Here is a 17,943-nt window from a genome sequence, read left to right as displayed (position 1 = left end):
TATTGTATTTCCAATCTGTATTTATTGGTGAATAGAACTCTGAACTCTGAATGAAAACAAATAGTGGCAAATGATCCTAACGGGACCGTCTCTCTTACTCCCACTTGACCTCCCGCCCTCCACTGTACGAATTCTCTGATATTCCAAAAGACCAGATTTATGATCATAACCAGTGGGTATAACCGTTCACTTGTAGTCGTAATCATCATTAATATGATCTTGGATGTTAATAGAACTTTTTATCCAAATAAGAATTCACCCATTGCAAAATAATTCAACAGTCACCATTGGTAAAGATTAACTGCCGATGTATCTTACCAAGAGCAATTAAACTGCTTAAAATGATGAAAAGCTCTACCATTAATTCGTCATTAATGACCATCGTCATTAATGACGATGAAAAGCTCTACCGTCGTTGTAGCTTTCGAAGAATTTTTTTAAAGGAAAATAAACAAGATTTTTAATCTTGTCTTCAAAGACAAGACATTCAAAGACAAGATATTTTGCTGTACTCGGCAACCAGAGACCCCTCCCCTGAATCCACGACTCAACAATGGCTGACTGAATCAAAATAAGTTTTAGAATAGAGCAGTACTTAAAGGAGAAGAAGTACTTACTTGAAAGTGAGGACTAGACATACATTTTGCAATCTGTTTAAATAGAGGTTCTTGAATTTTAACAAATTGAGAAGGCTCTATCACATCCAGGATTTCTTCAACTTCCCCAAGGAACATGACCTGCACACAAAGTAAGAAAATTAGGTAAAATAAACAAGAAAACAAGACTTTCTGGACAATTTCCACAAAATTTACATTTAATGATTGTTCCTAATTTAATGTTAATATTTTTTCTTTGCTAACCCAAATGTTTAAAACAATAAAATATATAGTCTTAAATTCTTCCCTGAGAAAATACATATAAAATCAAAGAAAAAGGAAGCAAACTCCAAGTTTTTTTTCTACTATTAAAAGATATATGACCTAACAATACTAGAAATATCCCTTTACTGCCAATAGATATGATAAAAGGCATTTTTTTTTATTTTTGGAACACTAAACGTCCCCACTTATTAAATACTTTATCTTATTTATATTTATTGAGTTTTCACCTTAACCCATCAGATATGCAGAACTTTGGTTTGCTGTAAAAAAAAAAAAAAAAAAAAAAAAAAAAAAAAAAAAAAAAAAAAAAAAAAAAAAAAAAAAACAACAAAGAACGTTACTACGTCAAGTTATTTTCCTTAACTTACAGATACATTTTCACACGAGTACATTCTTTTTTATATAAAAACCTGTGGTAAAGCCTTGGTGGGAGGAATAATAATTTCCGTAGTATTATAAATAATAAGATAAAAAAAAAAAAAACAAAAAAAAAACAAACAGGAAACTTACAACAGTTGTGTTGAACCAAACCAGGGCTGAAGGGCAGTTATTCCTGGGTAAAATTATTAAAAACTCAATCTTTTGTCTAGCTTGCATCGTTATTTAGTTAATATTATACTTTGGTCTAAGTTAACGTTCAGTGTTTCTTTTCTTTTTTTTTATTACACCAAACTTCGTTTTACGTTTTAGATAGGTTTCAAGAGACTCGTTGGAACTGACCAAATCTTACGGTGTGTCTAAATAAATCGTACCCCCGCTCCACGTATTGCATTGATCACTAAAATAACTTAATTAGTTGATCAACCATGAATAATACTACATTATTTTACTGATTATAGTATTATCAATATTATTTATTCTTTATTTACTTACTTAGGTCCAAAGTCATCCTCATGGGACGTTGTTTAATAACTGGGTTATTCTGACGCTGTCGAACGTTTTGTACGAACGTTTTGTCGAACGCCCCGTCAACCGTTTTGTGCCCTGGTTTGTGAACAGAGGCCATTGAGATCCCACAAGGGCAATTTTTGGAAAACAGTTCGACTCCATTTGCTTTACGTGGAGCCATTTGATTACTGCTTCTTGATTCTGTTGAAAATTGTTTCAGCGGACTGGAGCCTTAGCTGTATTTCATTCATGATACAGTCGGTGTATTTGATTTTCACAATGCAGAGATGACATCTCATCTCGAATCCTAAAAGTTTTCTCGCGTCTGATGTTTCAAATCTCAATGTTTTGCATCCATAACCGTGTAGATGACAAGGCTATGAAATAGGCTCAGTTTCAGTTTGTTCAATGCATAACTCTTTTTTAAGAGGTTGCTTAGTCTTCGGAATTGCTAACAGGTACAATCAATCAATCAATCAATCTGTTTATTAAGAGAAAATAAATAAAAATTACAAAGCAAGTAATCGTTTTGCACTAGAGCTACGACAATTATCAAAGGAGAGCAGATAACCTAGGTACAATAACAGGACGTCATTCACAGTTCCCACTTATCTATTATTTTATTATGTTATGATATAATTCAATATCATTTGAAATTAAATAATACTATTTTGTCTTGTTACTTCAGTCCCCCATTTTGCATACAAGTCCAGTCAACATTGTCTGTCAGGATTCAACCCAGAAATCTCGATCATCCCTTAAGTTCTATGACTTACCTTAATTCTGACCCAAGATTGATGGATGGATGGATGGATGATAGACTATCTATCAACAAGGGAAAATGACATCATTTTTATACATTCCTGGAAAAGGCTTATGCCAGTTGTGCCTGTCTCTCACTCAGATTATCAACAGTCTTAGCCTTTTCTCCAAGTAGCCATGGATTGATGGCAACTGGATTTTAATTTAATTAATTCAAAGATCATGCTATACATTTGCAGTTTTTTTTTTTTAATAACCAATTGTATGTAAGGGCGCCCTCTATTTCTGTTCATCTTCGATCTGTTTCAATTTTTTAAATCATTTTTTTTACATCACCGACTCGCTATCGATGCTTTTGGTGTACTGCAACTTTTTTTATAGATAAATTACTTAGCAACTATCCCTGAAAATCAACAGGGTAAAATATTTCCCTCGTCAACTCTGATCACTCACTACTAGAATTCGGGTTGCTATTAATTGCTTTTCTTGCATTATTTGTTTGGCAATAAAAACTTCACATCTATTGTAGTAAGAAAAAGAGAACGAGAGAGAAAAAGAGTTAACTATTAGAATGTTTTCAGTTTAACAGAGCACTACTAGATTCATGTATTATCACCATACAGTGTTGTCAACTTTTGTGGTAAACAAAAGAAGAAAAAGTCTATTTTTCTCAAATTTATTTTATGTCTACTTAACAATAGAGTATATTAAGTAGTAGAAATACTTTAAACCTACCTCTTTTTGGGATGAGACTTTTGGCCAATACTTGAGGAGGCCTTTGATAACGGGTTCTGTTAGTGCAGCGTCCTTTTCTAAAAACTGTACAATACAATATGCCAAGTGAGGATGATACAAGCTTAAACACTTCACCTTGTGAAGAGGTAGAAGGACTTTAATTAAAAACTGTCGATGCTCCGATTTTAATGGCAGAGCGAAGCCGTTAATTATGCTGAAATAGAAATAAAGTAATCAGATTCAGGATTCAACTAAAAGTTTTTTCTCATAAAGGAATGGCGTTGTACCTGGATTCACAAAGGAAGGATGGAAGACTGCTAAAGAATATTTTGTACTAAAAAAATGTACTTAGGCTTAAAGCCTAGGGCTTTGTATTATCTTATATTGTATAATTGCATTATATTATGATATTATGAAGAGATGGTTGGGTACAGAGGGTTTCCGGGGAGTATCTTGTAAATAATAGTCTTACGAAAAAAAGCATGTGTCGTACCACAAAAAGAATTCAAGTTGAACGGTATTTTTCAAGCGTTCATTAGATTTTAAAGTATATTGCAGACACTCACCTAACAGTGTTTCAATACACGTGTTACACAATCACATTAACATAGTTCATACGATTTAGTTTACCAAATCATGGAGCTGGAATTGCCGAGGTCAAGTATATATATATAAAAAAAGCAGGAGAGCATATAATTTGAAAGAGAAAAGAAAATGTGATATATTTTTGATACTGATGTCATTTTTTCCTGAGTACTACTCTGACAAGTCACAGAGATTTTAACCTTAAAAAAAACATTTCAACTTTTAGATTCAAAGCTATAGCCCCACAGCAAAAACAGCAAAAGGTTGCTTTTTACTAGCGCACCGAAATATCTTATTGCTTGAAATGATCATTCATGACATACAAATTTTTGTCAAAGAAGTGATTGATTATTATGTATGAGGCAACAACTTGCGAGGCACAAACTAACAGCTATATTAAAAGCGGGTTAGAGCTTGAACTAAGGATCTGGCGCTTTGAAGGGGTGTGTCTAATTCCTTCTTTTTTTAATGAATTTTTAGATAGCTAAAAACCTTCAAAGATGAAGAAAAAACTAATATGGATGGAAAGATTAAACGACAGTTTTAAATAGCCTACTAGAATTTAAAATAGCATACAACGGTACATTTTCTTTCATTAGATTCTCTTCTCTTGTCTATTGGATTCAAAAAATAGTTCAGACAAATTAATCCCTTTAGAGAAAGCGTTAGGGCTCTCTATAAGGATATCGTAGGAACGCATAGATATTTAGTGAATGTTGCAGTCTGTAGAAAACCGGGGTACAAGCCCAAAAACTTTAACCTAGGCTAGCAGTTTGGCATAATTTCAGCATGAGGCTCATCAGAGGTATCCAAAAATTCATTATTTTTTTTCCCTATTTCCATCCCTAGACTACATACATGTGTCAAATCTTCGCTTCGAGGAATACACAGGTGACTTTGCTAGAATAATCCCTCAAGGAAGAGCATTGTAGGACCCTTCAGGTAAGTTAGATCAGCGTGTAGATTCTACAACTAGAGCCACCGCACTCCAGACATGGGTGCGACACTTCTTACTATGGCTGAAATTGGTTTTACGGTCGGATTAGTAAACAGCATGATCGTATTGTAGAAAAAAATTCAGATAAATGGTAATAACTGAGTGTGGAAAGAACTACTTTTCGAATGTATCAGTACATCGATACTATACTGCTGAGTATCGATTTTTTGGCATTGTGTCCAGTACTGGGCCACACTATATGTAATTTGGAGGGTGGTGAATTATTTATCAAATATAGTCAAAATAAAAAGTGGTTTAATTTTTTGGATAATGTTGGAGATGAACGTTGTTCCACCAAAGAATTAGAACACGCCAATAGACAATAGAAGCTTATACTTGTCGGAGGAACCCATGACAATACATAAATAAATTGTCAGGCTTTAATACAGAACATTCGGCCGTCTAATACAAATAAATTATAATAATAATGAGTTGCATGAAGAAATAAGAAGAGAAAAAATTGGAAATAAATGGACAAGAAAGGGACTGAGATGCATGTTAACAAACCACACGAAAGAACAAAATATAATTCAATTCAATAATTTATTCTAGCCAAACGAGTATAAAAAACAAAACGAAAGCAACAAAAAAAAATAATATAAATAAAAAAAAACAAGGAAAATACAGAAATAATAGCCAAGCCAAAATCATGAGGCTAAAACAGATTTGACCATTTTGGCAATGAAAGGCGTAAAAGAGGGTCACGAGCCTTAACAAGCTCATTATCTGATACAACAAGCACCCATGTAACAAACCCCCGAAACACAAATATTACTTGCATTTAATGGTTATAGAAGGAATCTTTTAAATATGTTTTAATAAGAGTCATTTATATTCCTATAATCATAACCAAGCCTGTTTCATAGTTTACAATTCTATTTTTACAAATTAAAGATAAGCCAGAACATGTCGACTCCATTCCAGTTACATCAAAAATTCGAACTATTACGTCTAAAATGAGAATGAAGAGAAGAACTAATGGACAATCTTGTCTTTTTTTTTTCTTTGCTTTGACTAGTTACAGGAGTTTATTTTTTTAAGTTTTTGTCCCCCTTCCCTTCGTAGATAAAAAGAAAAAATTAGGAAATTAGTCAATTTGTTTCAGAACAATTTAATTGCCATACTTTATTTTACATTCGACCCGGTGCAGTGTTAGCCCATAGCCACTATAATTACCAACAATTATGGGAGGGGCAGGAGGCACATACTTTTGATGAAACATATAAAGAAAAATTGACCTCTCCCTAGGTTTTGAAAAATACCTTTTTTAATATTCATAAAAAAATTAAAAAAATAATATTAAGAAAAATCAAAGAAACTATAGTACGAGAAGTGATTATCTACCCTGAAAATAGGACCGTATCCAGGATTTTTGTTCAGGGGAGAGGGGGAAGGAAGTTACACAAAAAATCTTCAAAAAACGCATCATGAATTTGTTTATATGCATTTTTGTTATGTTTTTACGAGTCAGGCAGATATTTCCTGGGGAGAGGGGGGGGGGGGGAATTAAAACCCTTCTCCTTCAGCCTTGTCTTCACATTAAGTCTCAGGTAAAGAGTATCAGAGGTTTTCGGAAATTCCAAACAAACCACTTTAGTCCAGACAAGGAATAGAAAACATTTTAATATTTTTTAACATTTTAATACAGTTTACTTTAGAATTATCGGATTACTAAAATTATTGCTATGCAGGGAAGGCATAGGGAGCACAAAAATTTCATCTGATTAATAAATTATTTTTATTTTAATTAAAAAAAAAGTTAATTAAATTTGAATTTAAGGAAACCTACGCTAAGACATGTTACTTGTAATCTTCTGAAGCAAGATTAAGCTCTTTTTTTATTGGAATCCATTACTTAACACATAAAGGGAAGGGATGGGGAGGGGTTAGCCATGGGTAGGATTTTTTAGATTTTTACTACTTTCTTTTGTGAGGAAGCTGATTTTTCTCTGTTACCACACAAACAACCTGCGTAAGGGGTTTCCTCTGAGAACCTTTTAAAGAGAGAAGCAGTGGGCTTTGATTTTATAGTCCAGTGGTGGATCACTATTTTATGATTTTTGAGACTTTTCAGAGCTTGTTAGAGTTCTGAAAAGTTTATTTCCCTATGAAATAAATTCCTATGAACGTGCGTGGGCTCGTTATCAGGCTGAAATTTATTTTCCTTTATGGTACTCACTAGAAAGACACCGTTGGTGCGTTGAGTTTAGCGTAAGTGCCAGTGGTTTATCGGCCTAATACAACATGACCTAACATAGCCTTCAAAAAAACTAATATTTTGAATTAAAGTATTTTTAAGCCTTTTCACATAAAAAGCTTTGTGGAATTTCTATATTCCTGCATAATAGAGTATTTCAAATGTAGGTACTCATCAACTATTATAGTTTATTTTGTGACTTTTATATATTTACTAGCTGGGTGAAACAACTAAAACGAAAATCTTAAAAAATCGCCGTTTTCATGTAACAATAGACCTAATATGGGCCCATGCAGCAAAACATATTGTCATTTTGATATCCCTGCTACTTCACTAGATTGTTCTAATAATTTTGTTTCGATTTATAATTAATTATAATATAAATCAAACACGTTTGATAACAAAGAGCTTAAGAAGGTGCAGCTTTCTTTTGAAGGTGCAGTTTCCTTTGAAGGTACGGTTTCCTTCGAAATCAATCGATTGTTATTGTTTGAATTCTCATGGACGCTAAGCGCTGTCAAATTTAATTAAACAGTTTCACTTATTTATTTTCACAGCTGAATGTGGCTATATTGACAAAATGTTATAACACCCTGAAAACCTCGTAATTTTGAAACAACCAAAATGAAAATCTTAGATAATCGCAGTTTTCTTGTAACAATATACCTAAAATGGGTCCAGGGGAAAATATGTTTTCATTTTGATATCCCTTGTACTTCACTAAATTGTTCTAATGATTTCCTTTTGGCCTATAATTAATTATAATATAAATCAAAGACGTTTGGTAACAAAGAGCTTTAGAAGGTGCAGCTTTCTTTTTAATGTGCAGTTTCCTTTAAAATCAATTGATTGTTAATGTTTGAATTCTCATGGACGCTAAGCGCTGTCAAATTTAACTAAACAATTTTGCTTGTTTATTTTCGCAGTTGAATGTGGCCATATTGACAAAATGTTATAATACGCTGAAAACCTCATAATTTAAAAAAAAAATGAAAATCTTAGAAAATCGCAGTTTTTATGCACCATTATACCTAAAATAGGTCCAGGAAAAAAAATGCGTTTTCATTTTGAAACCCTTGGTATACTTGAACGAATTGTATTAACCAAGTTGTAATTTTTTTTAATAAAAGGTAACGACTTGTATCCCCTCTTAATGTCTATATGAATATCGATTTTCAGGGAAGTTATCGGAGAACATAATTTTGAAACAACCAAATAGAAATTCTTGGAAAATCGGTTTTCATGTACTAATAGATCTAAAACGAGTCCAGAAAAAAAAAGTTTTTATTTTTTTTTGTCAACATATAACCATGTTGTTTTAATTTGTATTAATGAAAGGTAACGACTCGTATTCCTTCTTTATGTTTATACGAGCACTCAATTTTCGTAGTGTTAAATTAGAGGATACCCTGGAAAACATGGAAAAAATAGATTAATGTGTTAAATTAATTAATTAATTAATTAATTAACTAATTAATTAATTAATGTGTTAAATTAATTAATTAGTGTTAAATTAAATTAGCGCTGACTATACCTTAAAAAGAGACAAGAGAAATCTTACCTTCCAAGGATTTCGAGTAGTTCCCCAACACCATTAAAATGTTCCGTCTCATAAATAAATCGTAAAAATATGTTATTGATTTGTTTTCTAATAAACGCCCTGAGGCCCAAAAATTTTCCATAGATCCTATGTAATACTGTTTTCAAGTAATCTCGCTCTCTGGGATCCTCTGAGTCAAACAGCTCTAATAACTGAAAACAAAAAGAATCATGAAACAAAACCAAAAGATAAGAAAACATAATAATAAAAACAAAGAAGAAGAAAAACACATGAAAGCTGAAATGAAAAACCTGAAACATAAACAGACAATAATAACTATACAGATTGATTTATTAAAGAAAAGTAACTTTTACTTTGTGGACAAAGAAAGGGGTGTTAAATTGAACTTATACGGACCATTACGGAATTAGTGGACCTGGCCTCTGAACCTATAATGTATAAAATAATGTTCTAGAATTGTACGAAACGTAAAATGGTATGTTAAAGTGACTAGTGATATGTAAGAGAGTGATATTGTTGCTGTTAAGGGGATTTGATACCTTTAATAATCACCCTTTTCGTCCATTATAAACTTTTTTAGTTTGTATGGCCCAGCCATACAAGAAGATTAGAATACAAGAAGAATATAAAAGAAGAAGATGAAGAAGAAGAAGAAGAAAATTGTTAGAATTGATTATGCGGTCTTGCCATAACTTGTTGAGTTTGGATAATAGGTTCGGATAAACAACTGAAAAATAATAGCCGACACCTACTTTCCCAAAAAACTTATAAAAAACATTGAACATCTCTCATTCTTTGCCGGAGATAGGAATATGTAGTTTTTCATAATTAGAAAGTGTGAATTTTGTTTCTTGGAGCAAAATTTTCTTTTTAAAGTTAAGGGAAAGGACCCTCCCTAAAAATAAAAATAAAAAACGATTTTGAGGTTACTAGTATGCAATTTTCAAGGGGATACTACTACTGCTACTACTAATAATAACTCACTGCAGTACCAAGCCGCCTGAGGCCAACACAGCTACGCACGCTCCTCCTCCAACCTAATCTATTTAAAGCCTCCCTCTTTACACCCTCCCAGGAAGTTCCTATTTCCTTTAAATCTTTATTTATGACATCCTCCCAACCCAGACAAAGACGACCTGCTTTCCGTGTAGCCCCAGACGGTTGGCGAAAAAGGACAATCTTCGGTGATCTGTCATCCTTCATCCGTAGAACGTGGCCTAGCCATCTCAACCTTTCTTTCATTATAGCCCCAGAAAAAAGGATTGAACCACAATTTTCGTACAGCCTACTGTTTGAAATACGGTCAGTCAGCCGGGTACCCAGAACAATCCGTAGGCAATTTCTCTGGAAAACATCTAGTAAATTTTCATCTGCTTTTCGGAGCGCCCATGCTTCAGAGCCATATTTGACCACTGTCATCACTGTAGCTTTCAATATTCTAATCTTGGTTTGTAGACTTATCTTTCTATTCTTCCAAACTTTTTTTAACTGTGAAAAAAACCCCTGAGCCTTAGCTATTCTACTTTTAACATCTTCACTGCTCCCACCATCTTTACTAAAAATACTACCAAGGTAACTGAAGCTCCCAACCAGATCAATCTTTTTGTTACCTAATGTCACCTGTTCATCTTCACTTATTCCTAGCCTTTGTGACTTAGTCTTCTTAACATTAATTTTCAAGCCTATTTTAGCACCCTGAACTCGCAAAACCTTTAAAAATTCATTCATTTTGCTCACACTTTCATCTAATATGCTTAAATCATCAGCATAATCTAAGTCCAGGAGCGTTCTTCCTCCCCATTTGATTCCATGGTCTCCAATTGCCTTTCCTGTGCTCCTTAAGCTGAAGTCCATCAAAATGATCCATATAAAGGGGGAACACAACCCTGCTTAACTCCTGATTTAATACACAACCGGTTGCTAACCTCATTTCCTACCATAACCGCAGCAGTATTATTCTCGTACATAGCACAAATCACTTTCTCATAATCGATAAAACTGAGGACCAAAGGTGTTTGACAACGAAGGGACTTCTCAATTATTAACCTAAGAGTGAAAAAAAGGTCGACACATCCTCTACCTTTTCTAAAACCGCATTGTTCTTCCCTTAAAACTTTGTCTACACCATGTCTCAGTGTAAAAAGTATCATATTACTCAGTAATTTGCTACCTACAGAGACCAGACTAATGCCTCGATAATTACGACACTTACTCTTGTCACTTTTCTTATACAGTGGTTTGATTAAGGTTTTCCTAAGATCATTGGGTACTTCCCCTTTTTCAAAAATCATGTTCATAATCTTCAGTAGCTTATTCCTAACCTCAGAACCACCATATTTAAGAAACTCATTAATCATACTATCAGCACCTGGGGCCTTATTATTTATTAATCCTTTTAGTACTGTCCCTAATACGGAAGTACTGTCTTCCTCACTAAACAAATCTTCCTTCACATCCAAAGTATCACAAACTTTTTCATTTTCATCTATATCTTTTCTTGCAACTGTATCTTGGTTTAGCACATTCTCAAAATGTTCCGCTCATCTTTCTTTAACTTTTTCCTTATTACTAATTGTGGCCCCATTTCTATCTTTAACTGGGACTAGTCCGGATTGGCTATTCCCTTTCAATTTATTAACATGCCAGTATAATATTTTACTATTATGCCGTCTAGCCGCATCTTCCAGATCCTCTGCAATTTTATCCATGGCCTCCACTTCACATATCCTTAGTTCATATTTTAATGCTTTCTCCACTTTCTTTACATTCCTTTTGTTTTCATACGACCTATCACTCAGATAATTCTTATACAAACCCCTTCTACTCTCTATTAAACCTAAAGCTTTTTCACTAAGTTCTGGAACAATCTCAGGGAGGATTCTCTCCCTCTTTTGTGGAGTCATGTATATGTCGCAATAAGATAAAAAACCGTCACTTATCAAATATCTAGATTTTTGTTCAAGATGTAGTTGGTAAAATAATATTACCGTGTTTGCTTTTTTAAACATTGTGAATTTTTACTTGGTTTTCTAAAAATGTTCTAGAATACCTAATAGGAAAACTCTGAAAATCAACTCAAATTTAGCAGCTTTGGGAAATACCGGTGGTGCTACCCGCTTTGAAATGCCACGGTGGTGCTACCCGCTTTGAAATGCCACGGTGGTGCTACCCGCTTTGAAATGCCACGGTGGTGCTACCCGCTTTGAAATGCCACGGTGGTGCTACCCGCACGGTGGTGAAGAACCTCGGGATTGTTAAGGAAATTTGATACAGGAAATTAGGATACAGGGGAGGCCAAATTTCATTGTCTTTTTAGTCAAATTTCTTTGTCTTTTCAGTCAAATTCCATTGTCTTTTCAGTCAAATTTCATAGTCGAACCACAAATTCTCCATAGCTCTCTATTGTGGCTAGTCCCCTGGGAGATTTCAGCAAAGTCAGTTGTTGGTTCGGTAAGTTATCAGGATTTAAGCAACCTTAGGTTTTTATTCCTGTTTATATGCTTCATTTTCACGAATGTTGTTCCAAGCAGCATCACAAAGGCTATGGAAGAATATGGTATTAAATAGAATAGCAAATCTCTGCAAGATTAAAACTACGCAGATGATTTGAGTTTCCTAAATACATTATGGCTAAATGCCAAGAAGTTTTGAGTATTTTTAAATTATTTATTTGAGTTTATTGAGATCGATTCTTGTAGTCGTTCGTCCTCAGAACTTTGTTTCTTCTTGAACAGCTACTTGTCAAATGCTTAAATTGTATATTTTTTTATTTTTTTTAAATAAAGTTTAATCCAACTCCAAAAATTTATACATTTAATTAGACACCATTGCAAAATAAGATTTACAATTCCTTAAAAATAAAAAAATACAATTACTCAGAGTCAAGATATTCTGGGGAACTGTCAACTAGTAAAATAGCCAATCCTCTTTTAACTGAAATCGGATGACGTGGGTGTAAATTTAGATATCTGCCGCAATATGTAGGTTTTCTATATATTGACAAACCTCCCCAGTTTTCTATTTTTATTAGCAAAATATTGATAAAGAGTAGTCTATCATCTTCTTTAAATTTCACTAATATAAAATGAAACAAATTAAAATGAGCAACACAAAAGAAGAAAAAAATCACTTAGAAATATAAGTTAATTTACAATTTATTTAAAAGAAGAGCTGACTCATGTAGAATATTCCGGGCATTCAAGGGAAGTCGATCAGAATGACACGGCGAGTGATATAGAAATGTTGCCCGAATTACGAAAATGATGTAAGGATACGATTTTGAATTTTCCCCACCAATATTTCAAGAATGAATGTTCAACTAGAAGAAGAATTTGATGAAAAATTTATTTAATTTCTTAACAATGCATCGAGAAATGAGGGGTATATCTATTTGTTTTGAACAGAAAAACATTTAGTTTGTGTTTGAAAGGTTAAATAAGCGAAACACCTAAAAATACCAATTGGCTACACATTTTGCACTCCGAAATACATTCAGTTAAACACCAGTTAAACTTTAGCGTAGAGTGGACAATTACACAGGATAATTTATGATTATTTTGAGCTTTGATGTCACTTTTTATTTTTATTAGAATGAACTTTTTTTTGGTGAATCTCGATACCAATCTACATGTGTCCGAAGTGCGATATAAAACATAAGATTTTGCTAGCCAGCCTTCGAAATGTCTTCAGGTAAGCCTACACTTCTGTATATCACAACGAAAAAAAATCATCATCCTAGCTTTTACTGCTAGTTTACTACACATTTTTGTGAATCTTTATTTCACACAAGGTTTATGCAAGGCCGTATCCAAGAGGGGAGGGGGATTCAGGGCTTCTACTACTCTCTCCCCTGAAATTTTTGTTTTACTCGTAAAAACGTAACAAAAATACATATAAACAAATTCTTGATGTTTTTAAAGTTTTTGTTTTGTATAGCCCCCCCCCCCACAAAATCCAGGACATGCCTTAGGGTTTATGTCCCCTCTTAAAGTTTTGATATGTTTTTTTTTTCTGTTATCCAACGGTTTAAAGATTTCAACGAAAGACAGCAGTTTTTCCATCGTTCTGCAGCTGAAAATCAACTGTAGATTCCCCTACCTGTAGATTAAATTTTCATAAATTTGATACACATGGTTTTTAGATTGCACATGTGTTGGAATTCATTTAGAAAAGGACAAATTTCCTATGTTTTAAGAAAGTTTATATCCTTGTCCAAGAAAAATTTTAAGTAATACCACAATCCTGGCTCGATAAATGGATAGATCTTAAACTCACTTGTTTCAGAGGGAACAAACACCTTAAGGGGGAAATATTCTCCTTCAGGCTTACTACAATAACACACAAAAAAATACTTCCTTTTTATAAGACACTATCTAATCAATTTTATATTCACTTTCAATTTAGTTTCGTCTTCAGATTGTTTTTAGACGTTATGAATGCGCAATTGAAGGCTCCTGTCTTAGCTAGAGTACTAAAACTACTTAATTAACTTTAAGAACATTGAGCATCTTCAAAATCCTTGCTTTAACGGAAGGACCATGTTTTAACAACAATTCTATATAGAGCGGTTAAATGAATTATAATCATAATCATTCCTGTCGATGAGAATTATTAGATAAAGCCCCCCGCCTAGCTATAATAATTAACTATAACAATATTGAACTATGATATAATTAACAATGCTTAACTATACTTAATTAATAAAAATAACACTAATATAAATAATATAATATAAAACTAAGATTAATAATGCCTAAATAAATGAATAGCTTGAAAAAGTATGTAATGCACAAATAATTTAAATAAATACATAAGAAAATATAAGATAAATAATACTTAGTAAATTAAGATAATAAAATATTATCTTAGTAAAAATGAAATAGAAAAAATAATAATACTTAGTAAGTTAATGATACTTAAGTATAATAATACTTAACTACAATAATAAGAACTTCAAAACTCTTAGGAAAAACATGTTTTTTAAGTGGCCTGCCATAACTTTCAGCCTCCCGTATTTCTCTCAGTTAAGAATGTTTGATCAAAGCTTCCAAAGGAATTCCTAGCTTTTCACTTTTTTTCAAAAAACTGTGTTTTTTTGGTGTTTCAAACCGAGAGAGCAAAAAATGGAAATACCAAATGTGAAACAATTTTAACTTGTAAATTGAATCAGGAGAACAGTTGATGGTTTTTTGGCGAGACACAAAAAAACACAAAAAACTGTGTTTTTTTGGTGTTTCAAACCGAGAGAGCAAAAAATGGCAATACCAAATGTGAAACAATTTTAACTTGTAAATCGAATCAGGAGAACAGTTGATGGTTTTTTGGCGAGACACAAAAAAACTGTGTTTTTTTGGTGTTTCAAACCGAGAGAGCAAAAAATGGCAATACCAAATGTGAAACAATTTTAACTTGTAAATTGAATCAGGAGAACAGTTGATGGTTTTTTGGCGAGATACAAAATTAAACCACAGTTCCGAGAGGATGATTTGGCGAAGACTGACCCAAATACTAAAGAAAATGCAACCAGTAAATGAACATCCACCATTTCTTTCTTTCTGTCCCATTTTCGAAAGAATGCGCAAGATATGTTCTGTTTTCCTCGAGTAATTCGAACTGTATTTCGAAATTTGAAATAAGGAAGGAAAGAAAAATTCACAAAATATCGATACAGTAAAATAATAGCTGAAGAATATATAGGAAATAAAGCAGAAAAAAATAGTCATCAACTTACCTGTAATACGAATTTTTGATCGATAACCTTCTTTCCAATTGAGGGTTGAAAATCTGGTGACTCCAGAAACCGGAGAAAAAATTCATACACAAGCTGAAACAAAAACGAGGAGGAGTTAAGAATTCAACGATAACCCGCAAAATCATCCTTAGTGCGCATATCCAAGGTCAAAACAAAACAGGTGAAATACTTGGAGTACTTCCCCAACAGTACAATCTGATATTTCCACATAAATGTCACGTGTTATAGTGCGAGGCATGCTCCCATGAGAGCTGAGATGTAGAAGTTGCCTCAAGCTTTTACAAAATAATTTGAAGAAATAATATGGAAAGATAAAAATTTTAAGATAATTCAAATTAGATATAGTTCAGATTTTTTGCTTTGAATATTAATTGGATGAATTGAACTAGTCTAAGTAGATGAGGTGGTTGTACATCTGAGGAGGAAGGGAGAACAGAGAGGAGGGATTAACTGAATTTATTTATTGATGAGGCGTGTGTTTGGGTCAAAGAGTGAAGTGGGGGCTGCACTGCGTGTTAATGACGAGTCATTTATGTTCATGGGTCTCGACGTATATTTCATCACAGAATAATGTTTTTAAAGTTTATTTAATTTTGTATTAATTAAACCAAATTGGACCTTAATCCTTAAAACTGAGAAAAATGAACGTTTATTTCGTTTGATAAACCAGGATGAACTGAATTGGAAAGAGTTAGCAGGTTTAATTCTCACCAGTCGACACAACACAGACAATAACAACAATATAGACATGGATAACAGCAACAATGAATTATCCATTTCCCTCAAAATCATAATTTTTTTTATATAAAACACAAATCTAACTTTAGGGAAAGGATGGGGGGAGGGGGTAAACAAGTACGGCACATTTATGCATAATTTTTCAACCTCCTTCCCCCCTTGTTTGCAGATGCCTTGACTTCAGACAACTATGTAGTAGATAGAAACAGGATCTTTGCAGAAAGAGATGCATTTAGATGCATTTGCAGAGAGAAGCTGGCTAGAGCTTATCAAACAAATACCAAACTAAAAATACCTAAAACTGAAATGCTTTTCACCATTTAGAAAAAAAAGGTAAAGAATCCAGCATTGACCTTTACAGACCCTTCCGGCGATGCTGATCCCTGTTTCTCGGCCCTTGAGCCAGGAAGTGCAATGAGGGGCTAGGGGCCCCTCAGTACATGAAGTGCATACGCCCTTCATATTTACCTTCCCCAGATTTCTCCAGGTGCCCATTTAGAGCTAGGTCGACTCTGGCTGAGCTTACAGAGTTACGACACTGACCCCCGTCCCAAACTAAACAATTGAGTACACTAGGATTCGAACCTTCGCCCTCTCGGACAAAGGATACTAAATCCAGGGCACCTATCCATTCGGCTAGGACAGCGATAATTATAGTAGGTTCTTAATAATTTTTATCTACTCGCCTACTGCTGGCAGAATTGTAGGGCGGTGAGTGGAGCAAGATAAAGAAGGTACATGCATCCTCATTATAAAATTTAGCCACCAAAGCTTGAATTTTAAGATTCAAAACAAAGGCAGCTTGACGCAAGAAAAAAACAGTCTTCTAAATAATTTCCCGGGTTAGATGGACATTTAGTCTGAAAATATAAAAGTCAAAGTGCTTTGAATTATGAAACTGATAAAGCGGATCCCGTAAATAATACATTTCTGCGTAAAGAATGGTTAATTAGTAAAAAATTTAACATCCTTTACTTGTAATTTTTTAATAGCGTATTCGCAAATAAGTGTAAAGTATTTTTACCACCTTGCCCAACACAAAAATTGTGTCAAAATGTATGCGCTTGTAAAACACGTTTATCTTAGAAGAACAAAAATACATCAATTCCGTCTTCAGTCTAAATATTTTCCAGCGAAAACGGTAATGCACATCATAACTCAATCACTCCCCCCCCCCCATATTGTAACTATGTACAAAGGGGCAATTAAACTTTTTATCAGTTAGTTCTATTGATGAATTCTTCAAAAACTACCAGTATTAAACAGCAGTGCTTATTTGAAAATGAATAAAAAAATCTATTTAGAAATATTCCCATCAAAAGAGGATCAAACAAGAGAGTTTGACAAGCGTTGAAACTCAAGTCGGCTCCCAAGCAATACGCTAGCAACATCATCTAGTGTTACAGAGGAAAATCTTAACCGATTCCGCGTCTTGTTTTACTCTATACCGAAGGCAAAACAACTATAGCGCTTTTGGAGCTTCCCATCCGCGATAACTCAAAAGGTATTATTTGACAAAATAAAAAAGCTTTACAGAAACTTTATAGGGGAGTAGGGGAGCTTAAATATTTTAAATAAATTTTAAATAAAAAAGCTTTACAGAAACTTTATAGGGGAGTAGGAGAGTTTAAATATTTTAAATACATTTTAAATAAAAAAGCTTTACAGAAACTTTATAGGGGAGTAGGGGAGCTTAAATATTTTAAATATATTTTAAATAAAAAAAGCTTTACAGAAACTTTAGAAAGGGGTTGGGAGCTTAAATATTTTAAATAAAAAAGTTTTACAGAAACTTTATAGGGGATAGGGATATAGGGGAATAGAAAGCTGGAAAGGTAGTTTCGTTGT

The 17,943-nt window shown here is 33.4% G+C and overlaps 1 protein-coding gene across 4 annotated transcripts in view; it reads right to left on the bottom strand.

The window, feature by feature from the left end:
* Positions 1 to 17,943, bottom strand: part of LOC136028703 (serine/threonine-protein phosphatase 2A 56 kDa regulatory subunit epsilon isoform-like) — an 85,359-nt gene that overhangs the window by 15,947 nt on the left and 51,469 nt on the right. For all 4 annotated transcript variants that reach the window (XM_065706555.1, XM_065706557.1, XM_065706556.1 and 1 more), the window contains exons 5-8: positions 15,337 to 15,429; positions 8,607 to 8,797; positions 3,267 to 3,480; positions 618 to 737 (exon numbers count right to left, since the gene is read on the bottom strand). In XM_065706555.1, the coding sequence (XP_065562627.1) occupies positions 618 to 737; positions 3,267 to 3,480; positions 8,607 to 8,797; positions 15,337 to 15,429 (618 nt within the window). The remainder of the gene's footprint in view (positions 1 to 617; positions 738 to 3,266; positions 3,481 to 8,606; positions 8,798 to 15,336; positions 15,430 to 17,943) is intronic.

Source organism: Artemia franciscana, chromosome 7, assembly GCF_032884065.1.
Source record: "Artemia franciscana chromosome 7, ASM3288406v1, whole genome shotgun sequence".
Taxonomy (NCBI): domain Eukaryota; kingdom Metazoa; phylum Arthropoda; class Branchiopoda; order Anostraca; family Artemiidae; genus Artemia; species Artemia franciscana.
The sequence above is the reverse complement of the archived record's forward strand: the minus strand, read 5'-3'. Positions and strand labels throughout refer to the sequence as shown.